This window comes from Pimephales promelas, chromosome 21 (assembly GCF_988280905.1).
Source record: "Pimephales promelas chromosome 21, fPimPro1.hap1.1, whole genome shotgun sequence".
Lineage (NCBI taxonomy): Eukaryota > Metazoa > Chordata > Actinopteri > Cypriniformes > Leuciscidae > Pimephales > Pimephales promelas.
Window position 1 is genome coordinate 13489171 of NC_142789.1, and position 20235 is coordinate 13509405.

Below are 20235 nucleotides of genomic sequence, written 5' to 3' on the forward strand. Positions count from 1 at the left end.
ACTAACCCAGCCGTTGGGTTAAATTTTTACATTACATTTTTAACCCAACATTTCGGGTTTGTCCATATTTGACCCAAAATTGGGTTAAAACAACCCAGCATTTTTTAGAGTGTATATATATGCTTTACGTTATTTTCGATTTGATCAAGAACGTAAACTTGCCAACGCTGTTTGTGTTTAACATTAGTAGCCAGTCAGTTGCTATTGTTGCCAGTCAGATGCTATTGTGTAAAACAAACGTGCATAAAGTTAAAAAATGTAGCAAATTATCATTCAGAAACGTTTAGTAAGAGCCGCGTGTGGTGAGGTTCTGTGTACTCTCTTCATTGCCGCTTTCTCGGTCTGATTCTGCCTCAAACTGATACTACAGTTCGACACATATTTACATCTGGACTGGAGCTCACGTTTTTGCCCATAAAGGTAATGGGCGTTAACCTTCCGAACAACGTGAGCGACAGTTTAGCCAATCACAACACACCGGCCTAAACTAACCAATCTGAGCCCTTACGTGTTTCTGAGGGAGCGGTTTCATAGAATCAGGAAGTCAACCGCTCGTTCGAGGACAGAGGAGAGCGCGGCTGACAATAAAGGTGAAGTTTATGAAAAATAAGACTTTTTAAAAAAGAAAAAACACGAGTAATTGCACCCCATAAACACAATCATGCAAAGAAAAAAAGCGGTCCACTGGTCCCACCCAGCTCCAAGTCTCCTGTGTCTCCACTGTTCCCATTCAGCCCCAAGTCTCCTGTGTCTCCACTGATCCCGCCCAGCTCTAAGTCTCCTGTGTCTCCACTGGTCCCACCCAGCTCCAAGTCTCCAGTGTCTCCACTGGTCCCATCCAGCCCCAAGTCTCCTGTGTCTCCACTGATCCCGCCCAGCTCTAAGTCTCCTGTGTCTCCACTGGTCCCGCCCAGCTCCATGTCTCCTGTGTCTCCACTGGTCCCACCCAGCTCCAAGTCTCCTGTGTCTCCACTGGTCCCGCCCAGCTCCAAGTCTCCTGTGTCTCCACTGATCCCGCCCAGCTCCAAGTCTCCTGTGTCTCCACTGGTCCCGCCCAGCTCCAAGTGTCCTGTATCTTCTCTAGTCCCTCCCAGCTCTAAGTCTCCAGTGTCTCCACTGGTCCCATTCAGCCCCAAGTCTCCTTTGTCTCCACTGGTCCCGCCCAGCTCCATGTCTCCTGTGTCTCCACTGGTCCCACCCAGCTCCAAGTCTCCAGTGTCTCCACTGGTCCCGCCCAGCTCCAAGTCTCCAGTGTCTCCACTGGTCCCGCCCAGCTCCATGTCTCCTGTGTCTCCACTGGTCCCACCCAGCTCCAAGTCTCCTGTGTCTCCACTGGTCCCGCCCAGCTCCAAGTCTCCTGTGTCTCCACTGATCCCGCCCAGCTCCAAGTCTCCTGTGTCTCCACTGGTCCCGCCCAGCTCCAAGTGTCCTGTATCTTCTCTAGTCCCTCCCAGCTCTAAGTCTCCAGTGTCTCCACTGGTCCCATTCAGCCCCAAGTCTCCTTTGTCTCCACTGGTCCCGCCCAGCTCCATGTCTCCTGTGTCTCCACTGGTCCCACCCAGCTCCAAGTCTCCAGTGTCTCCACTGGTCCCACCCAGCTCCAAGTGTCCTGTATCTTCTCTAGTCCCTCCCAGCTCCAAGTCTCCTGCATTCCTCTCCCACCTCCTCTACCCCAGACAGACAGTTCTTCATCCCTGAATCCACAGGCTCTTTTCAGGCCCTTTGCATCTCCTCTTTTTATTCCACTCAATTGCACGAAACATTTGCAAGTATTCCACTCGCCAGCTCCACCTTGGCAAGTGGATCTCCTGTCTTCGCCTCAGGCCGCTGAGCCTGTCACTTGACCTCGGCCCGTCTACCAGTCGGCTCCACCTTGGATCCTCTTTCACTCGGCTCCACCTGTGATCATCATCCCCACAGCTCCACCGGGCTCCCTCATCCATCTAGCTTCATTTTGGTCAGTCGTCCCTCTGCATGCGCCACGGACTTCAGGCCTCCTTGTCAGGCTCCGGGTCCCACCAGCTGTGCCTTAGTCCTCCGGCATCCTGGCTCCACTTCTGCCGCTCTTCACCACACCTCTCCGCTTTACCCTCCAGAGCATGGTGTTGTCCGTACTCAATAGCCGCGTTTCCACTGCCGGGCTAGGGCTGGGCCAGAGCTAACAGCGAGCCAGGCCGAGCTAGTGGCCTCGGGCCTCAAGCACCGGGCTTGCGTTTCCACTGCCGGGCCAGTAGCCCCACAGCGCTGCCCCAGACCCCACCCCTAACACGCCTTTCAGGATCAAACGTCATAAAACCCAACCCATTTCAGCGGGTATTATGAATTAATTTATTTTTTTAAATTAGGAAGATAGCATGTATATTAACTCAACTGCCGTAGTGGCTGCAATAGTGTCCCGAGACCAGTACAGGCGATTCTCCATTTCAAGCAGCGATTTTTGCGCGATATAACAAGTAGGGCTGCGGGCACGTTTTCAAGTTATTCATTAATCGTTAACCGAGGCCCATCGGTTAATACTCGGTGCATAGTGTGCGCGCCGCAACCTCGAGATACAGAGTAAATTTTTAACACCTTTAATAACTGATTGGACCCCATTTGAAACGAAATTAATTTATAGAAATAAAACGCAGCAAGTACGGAGCAGTTAAAGCCCCATTTCCATCACCCTTCAAACTGAAATTGCCAATTGAAAATAAGCAAAACGTCCATTTCACAAAAACTCCGTGTCTGCAAATAATAATAATAATAACAACCATCATCATCATTATTGTAACATTTTATTAGGCTGCATATGTAAGACGCCTTTATCCAAAAAAGGAACAGAGCACAAATAAACACAATATTTTTGACAAATATCAGCGCATATCCAGTGTGTGTGGAGCATGCACTGATGGCTGCGAGACGCCCATGTGAACAGTTTCATTGCATTTCTTTCAGTGGAAACAACTTAAAATACTCTTTAATTTCTGGTCATACAGAAAATAATAATACATTATTCGCAAATAAATTTATTTATAACAAGAAAACGTTGTGCTTTAAAAATTAATCAAGGCGCGCTTCATGATCTCCGTGAACTGAAGCGTGAGACCTGAAACAGCCACCGCATTCGAATTTGTTCGTTTTAAATTGGACATTTAAAGCTTTAGTCTACAGGGGTTATATCCTTTGTAGATTAAAGCTTTAAATGTCCAATTTAAAACGAACAAATTCGAATCGAAAGCCAATATCTTCTATGTTTATGTAGCTTAATTTCTCTCTAAATGTGCATCCGGAGATGGAGATATGTTTTTAGCCGAAAATCATTTAGAAAACAATAGTTTATTAATAAACAATTAATGCCTCGTTATTTTATATTATTTTATTATCAGACACATTTATTATAGCCTATAAATCACCCATAAATCCCCTTTCTGTAGGCTGTGGTTACGGCTCTTCTCATTCAGCACTGCGGGGAAAATATCATTTCCAGGTTCTAATTTGGCCTCAGAAAACCAGTAAAATATATATTTTTTTCATATTAATTTGTCAAATATTTTAAATGTTTAAGGGGCAAAAAAATCAAACAAATATCTGAAAATTCGTCGATATGTAGCTATATATAGCCTATATATTGTTGCGCAGCATTTGGCATAGGCCTACAGTTCAAATTAAAATGTTATGCAATTTTAAACGGTTAATCGGTTAAACATGGACACCCCTATGTGCATCTTGCTTCAGATCATAACGTTCCATAACACCGATAAACTCCGCCTTTTACCTTGAGCACGCCTCTAGCCCGAGCTGGCCCCCTCTGGCCCAAGGTATTCGACGGGCCAGAAATCCTGGCCGTTGGCCCTGAGGAAGCCCCGATCAAGCCCCGGAAGTGACAGTGGAAACGCGACTGGCCCTGGCACGCACTAGCACGGCCCGGCCCTGGCCCGGCAGTGGAAACGCGGCTATTGACTCCTCGGCTCCGCCTGGGTCTCTAACTCTCCTTGATTCTGTCGGTCAGTCTACAGGTTTCGCCCAGACTGTCCTCGAAGGCTTTTAGAAACATAAATAAATCTTAAAGACGCCAAACTTTTGAATGACAGTTTATGTACATTTCTATTAATTAGTATTACATACTACTTGAAATGAATATACTTACAAATATATACTTACGAATATACTTACAACAAATAATAAAATATACTTTACGTTTATATTTATAAATATGAATATATGCACTGCACTGCAAATGTATGCGAGTTTACTTTTCACCCACATTTTGCATTTAATTCTTTAATTATATAAATTATATATATTATATATTATATATATATATATAGATTATATTAATTAAAATGCTCAATGAATATCTAGTTTGATAAAAGCAGCACATTTCGTATTGATAAAGGAAACTTGAGTCTTATTAATGGCGCTGTGGTGGAACAAAAGGCATAAATGGAAAACATTGCCATTGATCATTGTAATGTAGAGTATAGATGTGTTGGTGCAGAACATGACTGGAGGAAACCAAATCATCACTCAAGATGGATTCTGTTTCATGTAGATCAATACTTAATTCCTTAAAGGGACAGTTCACCAAAAATTACCATTCTGTCATCCCTTACTCAGTCTCTGTGTGTTTCTTATTACATACCTAAATATACAAAGGTGAATGAAGTTTGGGCATGAAACTTGAGTATAAAAAGATATAAAAAGGAGTAAATGATCTCAGAATTTTTATTTTTGGTGTTACTATCACTTTAATTGTCTTAGGGCCCTATCATACACCCGGTATAATTTCTAGTTTCTATAGTATCATAGTTTCAGTTTGACACAGTTATCATTTTCCCGTCCTACGTCACGTCGAATTAAGGATGTCAAGTCAAGTCATCCTCATTTATATAGCGCCTCTAGATCTGGAGAACCGCCTGGAGACGGCAGGCTGCGGGAAAACCTTGGGGAAAAAAAAGACACTAAAATTAGTGTAGATGCCATTCTTCTTATGATGTAACATCAGGATTTAAGGGAAGTGTTCCCAGTTCCGGATGACCTAATCTATGCAACCTAACATTGAATCATAGAAGTCGATAATGTATTATGTGAATGCTAGTTCAAAGAGATGTGTTTTTAGTCTAGCTTTGAACTGACAGAGTGTGTTTGCTTCCCCGACAATGTTAGGAAGACTTTTCCAAAGTTTTGGTGGTAAATAGGCAAAGGATCTACCACCAGCCGGATCACTACTACCACCTTTTTTGATATTCTAGGTATTATCACCAGGGCCGTATTAAGAGCTCACTGGGCCCCGGGGCTATGAGTTACTGCAGGGCCCCCCCACCACGTTAGGTCACCAACTACATGAGCTAAATGTTATTATACGAGTCATTTTATCCATCTATGATATACTTCACAGTTAAGTTATGTTACTTTTAACACAATTTTTTTTATCATATCAAAATGTATTGCGACTAAAATTTCATAATTATTGTGACCATTTTCAATATCACCAAAAAATAATAGTAGCTTAAGAAAATAATCTCAAGCTTACTGATGACAAGAGTCACAAATTAAAATAGAACAAAGGCACAATAAATTGACTTTAAGCACTGAATAATATTATATTATATAAAGTAATCAAGTATACAATAGCCTACATGGTTTTCACTATAAATTCAACATTCATTCTTGTTAATTTTGCAAAAGTAATTCAGTCAAATACAGTAACGTTAAATTACTTTCTTTCTGATGTTTGATTAACATTATTGACACACATGGCTACAGCATTAGCAGCGTCTGTCACTTTCAGCGTCTGTCACTGTGCAAAACCGTCTCAAGTTCACCATGGTCTCAAAACCAGCATTTACAAAATGAATTCTCTCCCGCTGCTCACTGTGCCTGAGCAGTTTGAAATAAATGGTATCCAAACCACAATGTTTAAAAACGCGTTTAAATGATAAACTTACATCGATGCGCAGCAAAATTTAAATATTTCTACCGGATATGCAACCCGGTATTATCGCCAGTCCTTTAGGCGAATATAGAGTTTAATCAAACACAAAAAGCAAAATTATACATCCATCAAGTTAATATTCAAACTTACCGAAAGTTTGTTGGGTCGATGATGACGCTGTGTTTTAAGAATAGACTAGAATGAAGTAAAGAGTAAAGGCGATTTATTGATTGATGTATTCTAAGGCGCAGGCAGCCATCATCTATAGGCCTACTTGCAGCAGCAGGTCGATCGTTCACAAGTTAAATATAGAATAAATGTATTTGTCATATCAAATTAAAACCTGACGTTTCAATTTTGCCCTGCTGCCCACGGGGGTTTGATTGACAGGTGGCCTGGCCAATCATAACGCCGAATAAGCAACTTTGTCCGACAACAAAGCTGTCAGTAACGTCGGTGGATATGAACTTGAGAACGGTATTGTTTAAATTACTTAAATGACAATATTTGAAAGTTGAGACTTTGTTTCATATCATCAGTAAGCTGCTTTGAACTCTCTCTCGTAATCGCTCGGTGTAACGTTAGTCTTTGCCCCGCGATGTATTTTTCACTGCGTGAGCGCATGAGAACATGATATGCGTGACTCGTGAGACCCGCCTGGCTCGTGGCCCGTCACATACTAAAAAAGGCGGGTCTTTGCGAACGTCTCTATTTATGATAATGATTCCATGATAATGCATGGAATAAGGCAAAGTGCAACTAAATAACAGGGATAATTTGTGGGGGACGTTATTGCGTGGTAAGGCTTTGGTAATCAGATGGCTTGCAGTATCTGCTCCACAGCCAATCACGGGCCCCCTCCTTGCTTGGGCCCCGGGGCTTAAGCCCCGCCTAGCCCTATGGTTAATGCAGCCGTGATTATCACCTGGCCAGAACTTTGAGATCGCAGTAGACGTGAAGGACTATAATGCGTTAAGAGCTCGCTCAAGTACTTTGGAGCTCAACCATTTAGTGCTTTGTAAGTAATCAGCAATATTTTGAAAATTTATATAATGTTTAATTAGCAGCCAATGCAGTGTTGACAGAATGCGTTTTGAACTAGCTGTAGTTTGTTTATTAAGCGTGCAGGGCAACCACCCATAGAGCATTACAATAATCTAGCCTTGAGGTCATGAACGCATGAACTAATTGTTCCGCATTTGTTAATGAGAGCATATGGCGTAATTTAGATATGAAGAGTTCAGATGCAAAAGCCTCTAAATGCCATTTGAAATTTTCTTCTTTCATGATGATTTTTATCAAACTTGTATATTTAAGTTCAGTAATTTCACTTAAATAACAATTAATAGGTAATTATCATTGCCATTTAAGTGAAATTACTGAACTTAAATATACAAGTTTGATAAAAATCATCATGAAAGAAGAAAATTTCAAATGGCATTTAGAGGCTTTTGCATCTGAACTCTTCATATATTTTTAGATGGAAAAATGCGGTTTTACAGAGACTAGACACGTGACTTTCAAATGAAAGATTGGTATTAAAGAGCACACCCCGGTTCCTAACTGATGACGAAGACCCAAGATTTGTTATAGATCATAGATTTAGTTCGCTTAATTTGCATGTGGTCTGTTCTATGACACATTATTTAGGGTAAATCAGCAGCAGCGAGTGGATCTGTCCCTTATTAGCTGCGCTAATCCACTCTCTCATTGTGACCCCTGAACATCTAGATTCCACCATAATTAAAGCGCTTAAATCAAAGCAGCGTCATGTTAAATAACAACACAGAATAGGAGCCGATCACTTCATCTCCCAGATCATGGGGTCCAAGAACCTAAATGACTGCTTTACTCTGGGCTTTTCATACCTTTAAAAAAAGACGCACACTCCCCCTGAAATTGGCTGCCACGTTTCTCCTGGCTTTCATAAACAAAATTAGAACCTTCTTTTACTGAGTGCACCAAAAAAAAAAAGATAAGAGCAGTCTGGATTTTAGTTTGATAGATGAGTCTTGTTGTTCTCGTGCTGTCATTACCGCTATCACGTTATGCTTACTGTATTCATTTCCCAACTCTCAAGTGTCAAAAATCGCAGTGCTTATTAAAAAAAACAAAAGACTCCTGAACAGCTTTCAAATTCTGTCATAAAATCATTATTTTAGCCTTCATTGTACAAACACTCAAAAATACTGGAATGACCTGCTCATTATCATTTTGACCGTATTGTTGTTCAAATATCACAGTCAATATGTCAAACCATGCCATAGATCTAGAGGAATATTAACAAGACTTTTGTTCAATGTTTTACCGTCCTGAATGTCAAGAACACAAACACTCTTAAAGCAGATAAGGGTTCTTTGAGAGTGCCAGGAAGTGGTGTGGTTGGGCTTGGCTTTATGGCGCCATTAGTATTCTACGTCTATACAGTCATCCTCATGTTTGTCGTGATATCCTTCTGAGTGCTTTCTGTTCAACACTGACCCATAGTTTACTTGTCCTTGCAAAAATTACCCTGGAGGCTGACAAAATGCACTGAGAAGCTTTTTTTTAAACACTCCTCTGCAAGCAGTCCTCATCAACACTGGATCGCATTATTATTGACAAGAGGCCTTGTTTTGAAACTTACAAAGTGACAACTTTATGATATTATGACATTTTGTTGACAAATGTATTTAAAGCATCTAATGTGATGCCAAGGATCAATGTTAGTTAAGTTAAGAACAGGCTCTGTCTACTTCACATCTCAGGATGCGATTGAGTCTGGTGTTCATATTAAAGGTGCCCTCTGGCATTTAAAATCAAATCATACAACATATTCCATACCAGATGGGGGCAGTATACCTCCAGAAATACCTCCACGGCCACACGCACTCTCATGTCTTCAAACAACACGGGCGAGCGCTGTTTTGCTCTGTCTCCCTCGTGCATATTAATCAAATCAATTGACACGATAGTAAAAGGTTGGAAGACCGCAGTTTCACGTGGAGCATTTGAAGATTTTTACAGATTAGAGACTAAATGAACAACATCTCAATACTAAATTATAAAGGCGGTGCATTTCGACGATATGGAAAAATTAAAGCCCAGGCTATTATTTCTAGTTTTATGATATTCGTTTTGTTCATATTACATTTTTATTAGTTTTAATTAATTTGACAGACAGCATTCCCTGATGTGGACCAAGCTAGCGTCTTTCAGAGCTGCCAACTCTCACAACACTTTTCACACACTCTCACGCCACACATCAATTTTGTCATGCACAAAAAAGGACACGGAGACCGATGTCAGCTCAGATTCTGTTAATTTTATTACGCAATTCAAACAATAAATACAGTTTTGGCGCTTTACACGACAGATCCCTAACGCACGCGAACCGATCATCTCTACTAGCTAATGGTAAAAGAACACGAACACTGTTGAAAGATACAGTATGTTCAACACTATCTCACGACCAATTCGTACGAATTCGACGCATGATTAAAAAGTGGCTAATTCGTACTAATTCGTACGACCTCACTCGTACTAATATGTACGATTTGTCTAAACCCACGTGATGGTTAGGTTTAGGGGCGGGGTAAGGGGTAGGTCATTCGTACGAATTCATACGAATTGGCCATTTCGCAAAATCGTATTAATTCGTACGAGTGAGGTCGTATGAATTGTTACGAATTAGCCACTTTTTAATAATTCGTCGAATTCGTACGACTTGGTCGTGAGATCGGGTTGGTATGTTACAACACAACTTACCAAAATGTATTCCTCATGCATAATATCGACCAATCATTTTTTTAACTCTTCCCTGAACTGAAATGTAGTAGTGGGCTGTATTTTCCACACGACTGACATCAGGTTCAAGTACGCACAAGCCGCCGACTTACTCGTGTACATCAGTTTGGCTGGTGGTAATGTTGCCTGCCCGCATACCGCCTCCCATGGGCGAAACTGGTATTACGACACCTGCCGGGCCGGGGCTAGTAATTTAGCATGCTAATTCAGGTTAATATGTCGGCAGCACTATAACTTGTCATTTTTTAAATTACGTCATCAACCTTATTTCTTCTCAATCGTTTGATGCGTGTAGCTCATTTTTGGGATATTTTAACCTCAATTTTTACAGATGGCACCTTTAAAGATGCTCTGTTTTTCATTTTGGCACAAATTAAGAAGTGACTGTCACTATATGATTTCTTAATTGAAATAGAGGTCAAAAATAGAAGCTTGAGCCTTGGACCTTTTAAATTATGTATAGTTTGTCAAATTAATTATATTCTTGGGTCCCACTTTATATTAAGTGGCTTTAAGTACTATGTACTTACATTGAAAAATAAAAACAATGTACTTATTGTGCTCATGTTGTATTGTAAAACACTTTTGCTGCTATTGAGGTGTGACATGGGTAAGGTTAGGGACAGGTGTGGTGGTATGGGCAGGTTTAAGGGTAGGTTTAAGTATAAGGGATGGGTCAGCTGTGTAATTACAGATGTAATTACATAAATTAGTTACAGCTGTAATTACATGCTGGTATTTTTTAAATATAAGTACAATGTAAAAACATGTATGTACACAATAAGTTCATTGTATCAAATTATTCGTTTCAATGTAAGTACATAGTTCTTAAAGCCACTTAATATATAGTGGGACCGTCATATTTAAACCATTAAATCCATGTTTCTTTTTTGTAAAACATTATCAAAAGGAACTCTGATCCAGAACTCTGACATCATGTTAATTGCATTATTTGTGCAATCTCCCTAAGCAAATACATGTTTGGCAGCATTAAATGAGTCATTTTTTATTTTTTTATTTTTTATTTTATTTATTCCTTTGATTACTTCGCCAGTCTTCAGTGTCACATGATATTCTAATATGCTGATTTGATGCTGAGGAAAAATTTCTTAAAATGATTAATTTTAAAAACAGGTTAATACATACTTGCTAAGTAAAAGTATAATCACATCCAAAATAACAGTTTGTGTTTAGATAATATATGCGTGTGTACAGTGTATAATTATGTTGTATATATAAATACGCACACATGCATGTATATAAGAGTTCAGATGCAAAAGCCTCTAAATACCATTTGAAATTTTCTTCTTTAATGATGATTTTTATCAAACTTGTATATTTAAGTTCAGTAATTTCACTTAAATAACAATTAATAGGTAATTATCATTGCCATTTAAGTGAAATCACTGAACTTAAATATACAAGCTTGATAAAAATGATCATTCTAGAAGAAAATTTCAATTGGCTCTTAGAGGCTTTTGCATCTGAAGTCTTCATATAAATATAATTAATATTGTATATACTTATTTTATATATAAATAACATATTTCTTATATATACATATATATATATATATATATATATATATATATAGGCCTATATATATATATATATATATATATATATATATATATATATATATATATATATATATATATATATATATATATAAACACAAAATAATTATACAGTACACATATATATATAAATATAATTGATATATATATATATATATATATATATATTAGGGGTGGAGCCGGATCCGAATACGGTATTCGGAAAGGCACAAATAATGTGTTTTTTTACGAATACTTATTCCGAACAAATACTTAAAAAAATATTTGTATTCGGGAACAAGAAATACATATCAAAAAGCTGCGTTCCTCACGAGACCGCAGTGCGCGAGGCAGGCTGCTCCACACAGCAACAGAGCTCAGCGAAAAAACACTTAACTGCATCACTATTTTTGTTGAATAGATGTTTGTACCTTAACTAGGTTCCGGAGGCAGTTTATAACTTCCGGGAAGCGGAGTTTGATCGGGAGTATATTCCATTATTGACGTCTGCAGACGGGTGCTCTCATGTTTGTTAGCTCGGTAACGGTAGCAATTATTTGTTTCTTATATGGCTTGGTTGAATTCTAATGTAGAATGCGGTCTGTTATTATAATAGGACACCGTTGCCATGAAAAGCAGAGCGTTGCCATGGATTCTAAACGTAGAGACAGAACGGACTATTTTTCAATAAACTCCATTTATATATACATATTTTGAGTCAAATTATTGATTTATTTGGTAGGTAGCCATGTAATATAAGCGGGGTAATGTAGAGCGAGGCGGTTATTATAGCGAATACAAACCCTTTAGGCTTCGCGTCTGGCTCATAATCAACATCCTCGCTATACATTATCCCTAACTTATTCTGTCTGTTCAGCGTCCTCCACCGTGGTGTTGGGGTTCATAATGTTCACAATTTTATTTTATTAGTTGTTGGTTTAACCATGTTTCATGAGGTAGGCTATGGCTGACTTATTTTCTTTTCAATGACTTTTCTTGTTACATGTTCATTGCTGAATTTATAGAAAAACATCAACCAATATTGCATATTATTATAATGGATATAATTAAAGAATCCATACACTATAAAGTAAATTGAAGATTTGTATGCCTATTTTGAATTTTATTCGAATACAAATACAAATACTTTTCCCCCCTGAACAAATACAGATACCTAATATATATTTATATATATATATAATACAATACACCCCAAACATTTGAATGGTAGTGAATGAATATGAAATTAGCATTATTTGCACAATACTTTCACAATTTTTCACTATTGTTTCTACAGACAATATTTGAGTTGACCTGTTATTCCAGTGTCTATTTCAGATAAACCTGCTCCTAAATGGCACGCCAGTTGGACGGTTGTCAATCAGATGTCCATTCCTGTCTAAATGGCCTCCTGAATCGACACCGACTCGCTGATGCCTTTATCTAAGCATGCCTGTTTACATATGCATATTTTGGGCCAAGATTTACATGCACACGTGCCAGACTGAGTGCTGCTGTGCTCACCAGCTGCACAATCGTTCATTCCTTTACTGCGAAACGCTACCTACGATAAACTACTTTGATGTTGTATTTGGCAGGTCTGCTCACAGTGTGAAACGTCTGGTCTATTGATTTATAACCTGAATGTAAACAGAGCGTCCTGCGGAGCGCGGCCCTCCCCGCGCGCAGCTGAGCAAAAGCCGCGATGCGTTCTGGAGCCGGCGTGAGTCAAGAGCACCTTGTGAGGTTCTCTCTAAAAATAAAGCAAATGCACGCTTGCAAATAAAACCCCATCATCCGCCTTCTGGGCCATATTGGTCACTCGCAGACAAAACGAATCAATCGAATATATGCATGAGACGTCAAACGAATCTCCCTAAACGTCTCTCAGGAAGTTCCTGTTGTGGACAGAGAGGACTAGGAAAGGACATTTTTTTTAATTTTTTTTTTTTGCAAAGGACTTTCATCCGGCTGTCCTGCATTCTGACTTTCTCTCTCGGCTGACATGGAGCCTTTCATGTCTGTGTGGCGTCTGAGGAGTGAACTCTTCATCGGTTCTGACTGGGCTCTTCAGGGGCGCTGATGTTTGTTTGCTCTCTTCTCATCGGGGGGGAATGAGCGTATGTGGCGGCTCTCCAGTGAGAGGGATCGTGGGTGCTGCCAGCACCCTGAGGGCAAGCAATGATTCACTCCCAGCTTTCTGCTGTGTCCAGACTTCTGAGGCACAGGTCTGGGGCCAGATGAATACTAATATCCTGTGCTTGCCGAACATTCAACTATAAAGCAGGGAACCGTTGTTACTCACGACACATACATCACAGTCATTAAAAGGAATAGCACACTTGCATTTTTAGGGTAATAGGATTTATGTGCATTATATTTTACTGTATTTGCACATGAATGGACATTAATTATCTGGTATTTTAATAATTATGGGGTTAATCATTGCTGCATTACTAATAATAATACATTATTATTTTAGCTATTAAAAAGCTAGTATAAAAAAAAACAACTTTTTTGACAGCCCCTGACCATTATATGCTTTGAAGGGATAGTTCACCCAAAAATGACAATTTTGTCATCACATTAATTCCAAAACTTTTCATTTCATGTCATTCCAAACCTGTATGAGTTTCTTCTTATGAACACAAAAGATATTTTGAAGAATGTTGGTAACCAAACAGTTGATGAATACTATGGAAGTCAATGGCTATCATCAATTGTTTGGTATATACAGTATACACTCACCTATAGGATTATTAGGAACACCATACTAATACTGTGTTTGACCCCCTTTCGCCTTCAGAGCTGCCTTAATTCTACGTGGCATTGATTCAACAAGGTGCTTAAAGCATTCTTTAGAAATGTTGGCCCATATTGATAGGATAGCATCTTGCAGTTGATGGAGATTTGTGGGATGGACATCCAGGGCACGAAGCTCCCGTTCCACCACATCCCAAAGATTCTCTATTGGGTTGAGATCTGGTGACTGTGGTGGCCATTTTTGTACAGTGAACTCATTGTCATGTTCAAGAAACCAATTTAAAATGATTGGAGCTTTGTGACATGGTGCATTATCCTGCTGGAAGTAGACATCAGAGGATGGGTACATGGTGGCTATAAAGGGATGGACATGGTCAGACACAATGTTCAGGTAGGCCTTGGCATTTAAACAATTCCTAATTGGCACTAAGGGGCCTAAAGTGTGCCAAGAAAACATCCCCCACACCATTACACCACCACCACCAGCCTGCACAGTGATAACAAGGCATGATGGATCCATGTTCTCATTCTTTTTGAATCTGAATGTCTTAACAGAAATCTAGACTCATCAGACCAGGCAACATTTTCCCAGTCTTCAACTGTCCAATTTGGTGAGCTCTTGCAAATTGTAGCCTCTTGTTCCTATTTGTAGTGGAGATGAGTGGTACCCGGTGGGGTTTTCTGCTGTTGTTGCCCATCCGCCTCAAGGTTGTGCGTGTTGTGGCTTCACAAAAGCTTTGCTGCATACTTCGGTTGTAACGAGTGGTTATTTCAGTCGAATCAGTCGGCCCATTCTTCTTTGACCTCTAGCATCAACAAGGCATTTTCGCCCACAGGACTGCCGCATACTGGCCGTTTTTCCCTTTTTACACCATTCTTTGTAAACTCTAAAAATGGTTGTGCGTTAAAATCCCAGTAACTGAGCAGATTGTGAAATACTCAGACACCAACAACCATGCCACCCTCAAAATAGCTTAAATCACCTTTCTTTCCCATTCAGGACCACACCCCTAAATGCATTGAAGCAACTGCCATGTGATTGGTTGATTAGATAATTGCATTAATGAGAAATTGAACAGGTGTTCCTTATAATCCTTTAGGTGAGTGTAAATAGTCAGTGTCAGTAGATTTAGATTAGAATTAATTAAATATTATAATTTCTGTTGGGGGACCATCAAAATAAAGTTTCAGCAGATGTTAAGCCGACAGACTACTAATACTCTAATGAGAGTTAGTTATGCAGATGGGACGTTTACAATATCTAATTTCTAAAGCCAAAAGGGGACATTCAATAAAATGTCTCTACATATAAGTTATAACATAATAAAAAAGGGTTATAAATATACTCCACATGTGTTCTGTATATGGCCATTGTCCTCACTAAATCAGTTATTAAATAAGTGTAGTTTAACGTATTAAATAAGTTAAATAAGTGCAGTTATTTTATTGGCTAACAAGACTATAGCCTACCATTTCCACAAAACAGCTGGTCACATTATAGTTTGGTTTTTAAAGTTGGGTTGAAGGTCTTAGAAAGATGTCCTTCTAAACACAAGGGACAGTCAACACCACAGTGAATTTAATGGCTGTCATGCTCAATAGCGAATAAAATCACCTCGTGTCAACACCCCTGCCACTGCACAATATTAAGATTTAATTTACGCAAAATTGGTTTCACACCAAAATATAATCTCATTAAGCAGGCAAATAAATTACATCCAGACAACATTGCGTTCTTTGTGTAGTTGACTTTCAAACTTGATATTTTTGAAGCATACGCAGAGGTCTAAGCACATGGGAGCACTTGTTTATAAATTTTTTTCCTCTGTTCATCAATGTGTCAGATTACAGGTAAGGCAGGTTGATAGGAAGAGGAGTGTTCAGTCAATAACACGATTATGTTTTGCTGTTTGTGCTTGCAAAATCACTCAGAGTTCAGAGTCTTTGTACGGTTTAGGTTGTTTTGTTTTTTCACGTGTGTGCGAGCAAACGATAGTGGTAAAGGATTTGCATTTTTGAGCACAACTCTTGGCATGTTTGTCAGAGCAGATGCATGTACGGGAATGAAATTGGGGTGGGGGGTGTTGTTAAGTGATTTGCACCAAAGGGTTCTGAGCAGTTCTGAGCTAAATTACCAGGATTGCATTTGTCGGTCATTGGGATGTCAGACTCAAGCAGCCTCTCTCAACCCGTTAGGGACAGCGAGAGATGACGATGAATAAGAAATAGTTGAGCGGAAAAAATGAGCAACCGATGTCATTATTTACTCATTCTCATGTTGTTCAAAACCTACATTCTGTTTGTGTTTTGTGTGGAATATGTTTGTTTTTTTGTTCTATGACAAGATTTGATAGTCTCTCTATTTGATAGTTTTCTCTATTTCAGTCACGTCCCCTTTTGACTTACTTAGTTGGGGACACTTAATAAATGGCAAATTATTATTGACTTGTATGCTCTGAAACTATTGGATGAGAACTGAACTAAGCTGGATGATGACATCAAGGTTTTCCCCAGAGCTAGTTTATAGCTGAATTGAACTCATTCTTTAATTGATGAACTTTACACAGTAATTGTACATATCATTTCAACACTGAAATGATTACTAAATACTAAATAATGACTGTTTATGGTCTTTTTAGAACTGCTTTACAGCAGAATTGAACTCTGTTTGCATTATTGAATCACTATGTTTCAATTTATCCCTGTAAAACTGCTTTGAAACTGCATTGCATTCTATAAAGCACTATAAATAAAGGCAACATGATTTTCGGGTTAGTTCACCCGAAAATGAAAATTCTGTCAAAACTCACCCTAGTGTCGTTCCAAACCAGTAATGGTGCGTTCTCACCGGACGTGAATAGCGCGTCAGGCGTGAATGATTTCAATGTTAAGTCAATGCAAAGACGCGCTAGGCGCGCAAAAATTCCTGCGGCGCGAAAGACGCGAATACGCCTCATTTGCACGTCAAGTTCGTGCGAATGGCGCAAATTGAGCTTCTGGCGCAAATTGAGCGTCTGGCACGTTAAGTGGCGTGCACACCGCCAGGCGATATGGGGTTTTGCGCACCCAACGCGCACGACCGCCCACACTGCAACGACGTCATTTTTGCCATGCGCTCTTGCGGACGCGTCGAGTATAAACAAGGCTTTACGTGTGAATGATTTAGTTAGTGCTATTTGTGCATTCACGCATTTGTCGCAAATTCGCGTCTGCTGCCTGAGTTAAAAAATCTGAACTTTGAGGTCAATTCTCACCGCGTTAACCAATCAGGAGCCTAGCTGCTTGCTCACGTGGTGAAGAATCTGGATACTTCAATAAATAATTTTGTAATATGACTAAATGCATGGTGGGATTCTTATGCAGAGCAAATATTTTATCACTTAAAACTTTATTTCTATATACGAGACATGTTCATTTTGTATTGAATGTTATTCATTCCATATCTAGATTATATGAAATAGTATTGTGATGTAAAGACCATCAACATACATGTGCATAAGTTCGTGTCTGGACGTGAGAGAGAAAAAAAAATCACGGGACAGGTTAATAACTTTTGAAGGCTTTATTTATCATCAAAACAAAAATAAATGACAGCTAGATTAGATGGATGAGGGCGAGGGTGATCCTTGCTCCGATGCAGGACAACAGGTCATCAAACTGGGCGCGGGACAGGCGCAGCTCCTGGAGCAAGCAAATGGTGAAACTCGCCAAACGGTTCGCCTCCGAAAGGGTCCGGTGGACACAAATACGCCAACGATGATCCCCACGCCGCTGTTCTAGCTCTCCAGAGTAAATACAGTGCGGTGAATCTCTCGATGAATGCTTGATCAACATAAAAAAAGATGGCCGCCAACGGGTTTCGATTTTGACACGCGAGACGTGCGTAAATTTTGCTTCAAACTTTTGATTTTACGTGCGTCAGTTTCGCTCTTGACACGCGAATTAACACAAAGTGGTCAAGCGTCAAACTAGACGCAGTGGACGCAAATTTGCTATAGAGCCCGACCGATAAAGGATTTTGAAGGCCCATACCGATACAAGTATTTTTTTTTTTTTTTCCAGAAAGGCGCAACAAAACATTCCCTAACATTAGTTATTTGCAGTTATTTATGAGTTTTAACTAAAACAATATGATAATGCATTTTAAAAAGAAACTTTCTAAAAGTTTCTTTTATTGTCACAACAGAACAGACTGATGATAGTGACATTAGTTAGCTTTATGGTTAGCTAGTCTATGATGAGCCATAATTTAGCAATGGATTACATCATACTGCAAATTATAAAACATACATTTTCAATATAACAGGCCAAGGTGAGATGATGCGTCTCATTACTATAACTGTCACACACTATTATAGAAATATTTCAGTCAGATTGTCAAAAGTTAAAAGGACAGTCAGTCAACTACACTGTAACAAAGTAACATAACTATTACCAGCTAATTCCGCTTCACTCTCGGCTTATTTAACAGCAGCAAAACTGGACATGATAATCACAAATTTTTGTCATGCTTATTTGAGTTAAGAGAACTGATGGGGATGTTCTTTTAATTGTTATTCAAGCAATGTATGTATTGTGACCAACTCAACGAGTGTTCCCAACAGGAACGGTGCAGAGTGCCCTCTGGTGGACAAACTACACAACACTCATGACATGGTTCAAGCGCGTTTCGTCCGTTTTTATTTTATTTTTGAAATATTAATTTATCGGGCATTGTAACTGCCGATACAGACAGTTCGGAAAATGCCTAATATCGGCCGATAATATCGGCCTGCCGATATATTGGTCTTGCTCTAATTTGCTATTTGCGTCCGGTGTGAATGTAGCATAAGACGTTCGTTCATCTTTATTTGCAGAATTTGAATCTCCAATGCATGTTGTTTCGTTAAGATGCGTTGGAGATTGATATTTTGTAAATGAAGTGGTCAAGTATGTTGTTTTTTTTTTTGCACAAAAAATGCTTACTCACGTTGCACCATAAAATTGAGGTTAAACCTCTGGAGTCACGTACGTGGATTACTTTAATAGTATATTTATAGGACCACAAGTGTCACTTGTGTAGCTGGCAGTGATACTTTAATAGTATATTTATAGGGCCACAAGTATTCACTTGTGTAGCTGGCAGTGGAGGGACAGAAATCTCAGATTTCATTAAAAAGATCTTCATTTGTGTTCCGAAGGTGGGGTAATCCTCATTAATAGACACAGTTTTAGGTAAAAGTTGCCCACAGTTGCTTAGCAGAAGTATTTCAGTAAGACGTATAGGCTACAATATATTTCAGAGTCAATTCTTTCTTTTGGGAAACAATAACTTTATTTCATTTATCATGCACTTTCTACTTTACAACTGTGCAGAACGTTTACATTCACAAACAGCTATATTACACACTGCATGAAAGGGAATATTCGTAATAAAAAAACATACTGTAATAGGCCACTTTAAAAATCTCCTTTTGTATTCCACAACCAAATATGTAACATCATTCAATTTTGGAACAAGTGTGAATAAATGCATAAAAAGGCAGCGTTTTCTTCTTTTTTTAAAAAAAAAAATTATCTGTTCTTTTAAAAATGGAAATCTAGTGAACGGGGTAAAAATAACAAGCCCAGTTGGATTGTGTGAATAAAATGATCATTAGCAGATTTGTTTGTTGTAAGATTAGATCAAGGCAGATTAATACAGCGATAGCAATAGTGGCTATTTATACATTTCTTTTTTTGCTGAACAGAACAGTGAAGATTTGTGGCATTACACATGCCAAGGTGTGACAGCGGCAGAGCTTTACAACCCCAGAGGCTCCAAAACAAACAGTCAGACACAGCAAAAGCAAGTAAACACACCAGCTGAGATGCTGCCTCTCTCCTTCTAATCAGACAAGCGAAAAGTTCCGCTTTGATTTCCCATCATGTCCCTTTAAATGCCTTCTTTGCAGGTGTGCTGAATGTCCTGAAGGCCTCACTGTAAACACACATTTGCTCAAAATTACTCGTCTTTTGCTGTGATCACTGTGAGGTCAAACCGCCAACTGACTCCTGTTAGGTTTTTGGTCCTGTTTCTGTTTGACTACTCAATGCCACTTTGACAGAATTGTGAAAAAGTATGATACATGATCTACTGTTTTGCCCTGTAAAAAGTGAACAGTTGACCTTCAAATTTTCAAGTTAATACACTTCATGCATAATTGAAACCTTCAATGGGAACCAAACGGTTCA

At 39.3% G+C, this 20235-nt stretch overlaps 2 protein-coding genes across 2 annotated transcripts in view; one reads left to right on the forward strand and one right to left on the reverse strand.

Moving 5' to 3' along the window:
• nlgn1 (neuroligin 1) overlaps positions 1-20235 on the forward strand; it is a 393533-nt gene that overhangs the window by 14318 nt on the left and 358980 nt on the right. The window lies entirely within an intron of this gene.
• LOC148970439 (uncharacterized) lies at positions 660-1943 on the reverse strand. Its single transcript, XM_089125367.1, has 2 exons — positions 1860-1943; positions 660-1667 (listed from the first exon to the last, which is right to left on the reverse strand). Exons 1-2 carry the CDS (start codon positions 1941-1943, stop codon positions 660-662), a joined length of 1092 nt encoding a protein of 363 aa, XP_088981493.1.